The sequence below is a fragment of the Alligator sinensis genome, unplaced genomic scaffold (genome assembly GCF_000455745.1).
Source record: "Alligator sinensis unplaced genomic scaffold, ASM45574v1 scaffold858_1, whole genome shotgun sequence".
In the NCBI taxonomy this organism is placed as follows: Eukaryota; Metazoa; Chordata; order Crocodylia; family Alligatoridae; genus Alligator; species Alligator sinensis.
The window spans coordinates 907,278-915,214 of NW_005842079.1; the positions used below are offsets into that span (position 1 = coordinate 907,278).

The 7,937-nt window shown below is 46.8% G+C and overlaps 1 protein-coding gene across 1 annotated transcript; it reads right to left on the reverse strand.

Annotated features, from left to right (window-relative positions):
- Nucleotides 1-450: 450 nt before the first annotated feature.
- TUSC2 (tumor suppressor 2, mitochondrial calcium regulator) lies at nucleotides 451-7,612 on the reverse strand. The gene is made up of 2 exons (XM_025204334.1): nucleotides 7,008-7,612; nucleotides 451-4,658 (listed from the first exon to the last, which is right to left on the reverse strand). The coding sequence occupies exons 1-2, from the start codon at nucleotides 7,152-7,154 to the stop codon at nucleotides 4,593-4,595; spliced, it is 213 nt and encodes a 70-aa protein (XP_025060119.1). The 5' UTR covers nucleotides 7,155-7,612; the 3' UTR covers nucleotides 451-4,592.
- Between the last annotated feature and the right edge of the window lie 325 nt (nucleotides 7,613-7,937).

The following is a 7,937-nucleotide window of genomic DNA, read 5'->3' on the forward strand; positions in this document are numbered from 1 at the left end:
GTGTTGATCTCACACAGATGTCATGGATTGACTCTTACACTACTAGGGCCATTCTATTCCCAAACCTGTTTTCAGAACGTAGCTTAGTGGCGTTCCCTCACAGCCGGAATGTATTGGTACAGACACTCCCCTGCAGAAGTATCAGCGCAGATCCTGAATTGGGTATAAGCACAGAGAATGCATTCAGCCAAGTCTGATGTCTGAACACCTCTCCAAAGTCAGACAGAAGGCCAGGCAGGGCAGGGCAGGGCAGCACCTTAAAGATTAACTTGTTCAGAAAGGCATAAGCTTTTGTAGGCAACAGCAGTACTTTATCAGACTATTTTTGCTGAAGTATGATGGAAAGAAAGAGGGAATCAGGTAATGACCTTGAGCAGAGTAGTATGGTTGCTACAAACTTAACATATCCAGGTGCTAATCCACCCTCCATAAATAAGATAGGCCTTGAACTGTTGGGCTCTACAAATAATTTTATTTAAATTTAACAAAATTAGACAGATGCACTCAGAGGCAGAAGAAAGACCATAAATAATGTACATGTTTTTTAAAACCAGGGTTCCTATCCATATGCTACAGGAGCAGAACGTGTAGTGTTGGTGAGTACAGTTCTTCTACACATTCACACTTGAAAGCACAAAGTTGCACAGAAATACATTGTAAAAAAATGAAAGGAAACAGATTTTTTTTGCTTGCTCCAACGGTATAGTGGACACAGATACTATTTACAGTCACCTTCACATTTTAGGCACCCCTTCAACTGTTTCCAGGGGTTCTTCCCCTGTCCCATTTACTTCCATTCAAGAGGACTGGAGCCCACCCATAAGGAAATGAGGTTGGGGGAAGAGAAGGGGTGAGGTTATAGAAACCAAGCAGGTTGATTGCACAGCTTCAAGCCCAGTGGGCTAGCCAGCCTAGAGAGGAGTCAGAACAGCTACAGGCAGCCTCAGGGAGCCTGCTACCTGAGAGAGAAGTGAGGCTGAATGAAACCTTTCATGGGACAGACCCCTGCTGGATTGCACTGGGTGAGTGAGGAGCTTCCTCCACAGCACACGTAAGATCATTTAAAATAGGGGTGACAATAGTAATGGAAGAGTGTGCTTCACTGATAAAGGACACTGTCCCAGCTCTCTGCTCAGAAGCTGACTGGCAAACCACATAGGTGAACCCTTTGGGGCTCTGCATGACAACTAGATTCTAGTAACAGTGTTTGCCCTGCTCCCCTATCCTTTGCACAAGGTGCCTTTTAGGCCTGGCATGGAGAGGGTGTGAGCTGTCTCTCAAGACCACTACCCATTCTACTGTAGGGAGTCAGGTCATATTCCCAAGGTGAAGCTGTGCAGCAAGCAGCATACTGCCCTTCGAAGTAGTTAGGATTTTGTTGTCAAAGCCTTGCTGCAAGTTTCTCTAGATGATTACGATCCTTCTGCGTGGCATTGCTTGCTTCTGTGTAATGCATCATTGTAAGATTTCACTGCTTTCACCTAGCAGCAAACAAGTACTAGGATGTGGAGAAATATTAATGCTTTCCCTGCTCAGAATGTCATCCAACCTCTAGTCCTGCTCCCTTCCTTCGACACCAGTAGGAAGTTCCCTGACTTTTCTGCAACATCAGGTCTTCCCTGCGAGAACTAGCTCAATTAGCCAACTCACTTGTGTCTAACAAACTCTTCACATGGAGGTTTTTCCAATTCGTACCCTGTCCACTGCCCTTGGCAATGCACTATTCAAAGCAAAAATCTAATCTTGCTGTTCAAAACGTGTCTAGTGCAAGGTCAAAGAGCTGCTACTACAAACAGTGGCACAATATGGGAATCCACCAGCATGGTTGGATCCATGGAGACAGTGGCCAAAAGTTTCTTCACTAGAGGATCTTGGGGGCAATAAGATGCTTGCAGTCAGGCCACATTGCAACAAAAGCCATCTCTGCCCCCACACACTCTTCTTCATACTTCCCTGTGGCAGATTACACCCACCCTAAGTCAAACTGATTCACGGGGGTGAGAGGGTGCATGATCTCTCCTATAGCCTATAACTTCTATTAAGAAGAGCTGGCTCACAGCACAAGCTATTCCCCCCTCGGGTAACATGGAGAGAAGTTAAGTGTGGCTTTTCACAACTGAACCTAGCCATAGTGGAACAAGGACCAGGAGCAGACTCAGCCTCATCTCCTCCTTACTGGAGGCAGGACCTCCAGGTTTGTTCCATCTTCCAATCAGTGCCAAAGACAAGCCTTTTCCAAGGAGGTCTGTTAGCTCTGATCTTAGCTAAACCCAAATAGCCTGCAAGAAAATGTTTGGAAAGAACAAGGAACACCTCAGTGGGACAGCTTTAAAGACCGACTTTTCCAAACAAATGAGAAACGGTGCTCTGTTACACAAGCTCTGGCTAGGAAGCCAGTTGCCACTCACTGCCAAAGATACATGGTGGTGATGGAGGCAGCACCATAAACCAGAGCTATGACCACACTTGTCACTGAAGTGCAAATGGGACAACCAGAACAGAGTAGGAGATTATGGGGAGATGGTAACACAGAGCCCCAAGTTAACAATACTACTATCAGCTACCAGTACCTATTATCATGGCACACAGCCCTTACAGCTCTTCAGGGGCAGAGATGGACACATCAAACAAAGACACGCTGATATTGCTGGTGACTTTGTACCAGCTGGTTAAATGAAAAAATCGAGGTAGCAAATGTCTGAAGTGTTCAGAAAGTAAATGACAAGCTCTAGAAAGAGAATGGAGATGTCTAACAAGCCAAGTGCTGCAGGAACAAGTCTCGATCCAGTTCTTAAAGCTTCATAAAGTTCTGAGGGATAGGTCCCCGACCTTCCAGCTTGTGCATAGCAAATGTACCCATTCTCCTGGAACCCAGAGTGGGAAAAGCGGCTCCTAGTGTTTGGGATGGGTAATGCAGGTCAGGCCTTCACTTCTGGCTCAACAGCAGTCAGCTCAGTCATGAAGGAAGCAAGGATGAAATGGCAAATGCAGAAATGCAACATTTGGTGTTGTCAATACGACTCCAGCTGACAAAAGCCCCCTCCCCAATAAGCCGGGAGTTTGTATATCAAATAGGTGGAGAAAAAAAAGTTGGACCTTCCAAAGGAGAAGGGAAACCCTTCCATTAAAGTGCACTGCATTCCTTCTTGCCTCCAAAATGAGAAACCGGGCAATGGGCACAGTGGAGGAGTGAGGTTTTTATATGTTCAGGGAGATGTCCAAGGCAGCAGGAGACAGACTCCAACTGATTGTATTAGAAGGCAAGGATGGAAAGGGGCTGACTTCCATTGGCTTGGCTCCATCACACATAGACAGCTGGGGCATGCTGTCAATGCTGGAGTAATATTACAGGTAAACTTTACCTGGAACCATGCTTCAAGTGGGATTGTGGCCCAAGGGCAAGCCAGGCTTACTACAAAGTGTCATGCCCCAGAGCCTGCCCTCTCTCGCACTGCAAATTCAACAGGGGGAGAGGAGGAGGAGGAGGAAGAGAAGAGAAGAGAAGAATGGCGCTCAGTGGGAACACAGCTTGCTCCCTTTAAGGCAAACACATGCTCATGGATGCAAATCTTGGGGAATTCTAATCTGCAAAGCCATCTGCATTTGCACAGACTGCCTGCCCACGCATGGAACTCTGAACACCGCCGACGCCAAAAGCACCTAGGACTTGGGCTGCAAAGATGCAAACATTTGATCCACCGGGTCTGCCACAGCACCAGCACTGGCCAATGGGGCTCCTTGGAGCAGCCTGCTTGCCCATCTGAGCTGGCATTCCTAGGACCATCAGAAAGGATCCTAGGGGACAAATGCTGCATTCTTGGGAACACAAAATGGTTCCACACTCATGGAGAGGCTGTATACAAGGAGACCAAGTTTTACAGCAATGGAAGTTGGCCTCCCCCAATCCCAAGAGGAGCAAACCACCCTGTTTCAATGGGATTTGAGATTGGCACCCCTCAGACTGCTCCACTTTTCTTCTGTTTGCAGGCCCACTTAGGGATACATTGCAGAACACCCCCTGCAAGGCAGAACTGCAGCACTGGATATTTAACTACTGCCATTCAGGGGCAGGGCAGTAGTGGCCCCAGTCACCATTACCACACACACAGAGCAAGTTACCTGACCTCAACTCTACCTGGGGCAGGTACCTGAGAAGCAGGGGTTTTATTTGGTGAGAGGTACAGGCTCACTCTCCCTATTAAGCCTCAACCACAGCATCTTGCCAGCAGTTCCACGTACCCATCCATACATTGGCTACAGACTACACAAGGTATTTTAATCTTCTGACTCTGTTGAGTGAGTTCTTAAGCAGGTGGTTAAATGAGGTCACCTGTCTCATGTAACAAGTCCTGCTGCAAAGGCATCCCTAGCCAATTATATTCCAGAGAGCTATCCGATTCCATACCGCCCCATCTGCTCCTCCTCCACCAGGCAAGAGAAGCTTCAAAGTCAACAGTTTGTGTGTCTGTGCTCACAGACCATTGTTCTTCAAGGACACAACGCAGCCTTGCGTGGTTGCACTAGGTACAGGAAGGCTGGGCAGGTGGGGTGCATTGATGGCACGCAGCAACAGCTCGTGTTTCCCCCGCAGCTCAGACCTCGCAGATGATAACAGGAAAGTCCACATGAATACGAGGATGCTCCAGTTTCACTATACCCTGAAACGAGAGCCAAGGAGGGTGGTGAGGAGACAACACTGGCACAGAGCAGAGCTGTCATGAGAGCATGTTAAGGAAAGGGCTAGAAAACAAAGGATCCATGCTCTACAAGCCACTCCAAATGGAACAACACAATAAGTTTATTATGTTACCAGCCCAGCTACTAGAGGACAATAGTCCATAAAACTATTATAACTGACCCGTCTGCTGGCACTCAGAAGTACCAAGCAGGCAGTGGAGACTCCAGCTGCCCCTAGAATCCCTGCAAGTCAGATTAAGGTGCTCCTAGGATGCTGAGCACAATAGGTCTGAAGCTCAACATGAATAACAGGGAGGCCTGTGCTCTGACACAGGTTTAGAACATGGACAACTCTGAAAGCCACCATGTGACATCTTTAATTCACCAGCACTGAGTCACTTAAGAAAGCACTCCCCTGCTTCCCCCATTCTTCTCCGAAGAAGGAAAGGATCAATACATGGGGAACAGCAACTTTCTAGTCCAAAGGGGTATTGCGAATGTGAGCAGTATCTATGCCAACTAAAACAAAACTCAGAGCCTCATGTATTTAACATGCTGTGGTAGAAATGGCATCCCATTTCAAATATATGGAAAAGCTTAGTAGTTATAGGTTCCAGAGGCAAAGGATTAGAGGGAAGCATGTTAGCAGGGCTCTGTGCTCACAAACTGGACAGGCCAGAAACATGGTATAGCTTTGGGTTTTTTCCTCCTTGAACATGTCAGTAACAGTTACATCACCCTCTGGGCTTATATTTCTTCACATGCAACATGGAGATCCTGCTTCTTCAAGTGGAATATTTCAGTGCAAGTTTGCAAAGCTTTTTGAGGCCCAGAACTATAAGCCACTGAAGAAAGGTGAACATCTATTGTAAGCATCTGCAAACCTTGAAGAGGCAGTTTTATTGTTAGAAAAGGTACTTGCATTTTCTGGAAAACAGCCACCATTTTTGCTGGAGGTTAATATAAAGCACAATAGCTCAGGAAAAGTGAGAGGGAGCTTGCTTTCCACAGCCCATTTGCCCTCTGCTCTCTAGAAATGCCAGACATTGGGTAACTACTAAGTAGCAAGTGTGATGTATGAGCTTCTGATGTGTCATTGTAATCTGGACTGAGATTGGTCAGTCACTCCCCAGTTCATTTCACTCTAGCCACTGAAAAGCTGCCAACAGTACCAACCCACTCACTGATCTAGTGTGCGCATTTCTGCACAGGCTTGCACATGAAGTCTACTCTACCCCCAAATCTACTTCAACACAGTCCTCAATGTAAACCCCTGAAAACCTTCTCCAGATAGCTTATTTATTTGGAAATAAGTTATTATTCTTTATTTAGGACCTCCACCCCTCCTTGCTCATTTCCAGCTGACTCTCTGGCCTGATTTTAGGGGGATGTTTTGTTGAGATTATACACTCTAAGCACTAAAGGCAAGCGATTAGTAGTCCTGTATTTTTAGATCAACACTAAGTGTGAACTCTTGCGAAAGCTGGAGGGCAGAAAAGCAAGTAACATTAAAACCAGACCAACACTGGTTTCAGGAAACCGAGAAGTCCTGACCTGCATCTGCCTTCTAACAAACTTCCAACAGCTCACTTAGCTGGTCCTGCATCTGCCCTAGACATCCTGAAGGCAGGAAGCATCTTGCCTCCATGCAGCCGCATATACACCCAGCTGCTTCCAGCAGCTCTGCACAGCTCCACTCAGCAGAAAGCATGGGAGCATCTACCCATACCTTCAAGCAGCAGCAAAAGCCTTACCTTGCTCAGAGGTGGAGTTGCAGAGAGGGTCATGCCAGTACAGTGCAGCTATGGGTGCAAATATGTTTTTTGCCAGCAAAAGTTCTACCAACAAAGCCCTGTAGCACAGGCCAGGCTCAAGTCATAGAGGGTGCAGTGTGCACATTGATTGAACTGATCCAAACCTGCGCCATCTAGTGGCCCCTAACAGACTCCAGTACCAGAGGTTCACTGGGGTTTGGCTCCATGGGAACTAACATTTTAGGTCAGTTGTTTCCCTCCCTTCACCATCTCTGACTGAAGTTCACAGAATGCTCCCCATTCAATCTTACCATTTTTGTTACAGAATAAGGAGGCCTGAACACTCATTCTTTCCTCGGGGTGCAGTTAAGCAGAAAGACACCAGGCAAGAGGTTTTTGAGTACTGTTGTAAACAACCATTCATTAGGCGCGCACAGTTTTGACTGCAGTGACCTACCCCTGGACTTCCACCTAAGGAGCATCATACTGCACTGACACCAGCAACCTGGGTCTCTTGCTGAGCTGATATACTACCAGCCAAGCCTCAGGGGAGCTCTCTCTCCCCAAATGTGTTACCTGAGGTATAAGGTTTTTGTGGATTCTTTTCAGCTTAGCACGCTTCCTTCCGTTCTTGGTGACGATTGTTTCCTCATAGAATTCATGGGCGAGATCTCCATCCTCGTCATAGTACATGGAACTACAAAGAAGTGAAGAGAACAGCATGAGAGAACAGGCCGAACACCAGCTAGGGCTGCCACTGACAATCCCTGCTCAGTCTCACACATTTTGGAGAAAAAACAGGAGTGAACTAGTCTGTATCAACTCTTGAAGAATTAAATCACATACCGTGCAGCACCTCATGGCATTGGGAATGGGCCAGGGAACTTGATTGCAGACAAAACACCCTCCCCCCACCACCAACAGTTTAGCACCAAATTGAGTGAGGGGAGGCAGGGGCTCAACATAGTTCTAAGCAACCACTAAGGCAATCAGTGTTAAATCTTCACACAGTGCACTCAGATTTCAATGGAAAAATCAATAGCTGCTGTGCAAGGTTGAATGGACATTGAAGAGTTTAAGGACTGCATAACCCCAGAGATGGCATTCCCCTGTCACAGATCACAGAATCATAGAAAATAAGGGATGAAAGGGACCTCAGGAGGTCACCTAATCCAACCCCTGCTCAAAACAGGACCAGCCCCAACTAGATCATCTGACCCAAGGCTTTGTCTAGCCAAGTCTTAAAAACCTCCAAGGATGGAGATTCCACAACCTCTCTGGGTAACCTGTTTCAGTCCTTTACTAACCTTTTAGTTTTTCCTAATATGTAACCCAAACTCCCCTTGCTGCGACTTGAAATTATTGCTTCCTGTTCTGTCATCTACCACCACTGAGAACAGTCTAGCTCCGTCCTCTTTGGAACCACCCTGCAGGTAGTTAAAGGCTGCTATTAAATCCCCTCTCAGTCTTCTCTTCTCCACACTTAATAAGTCCAGTTCCCCCAGC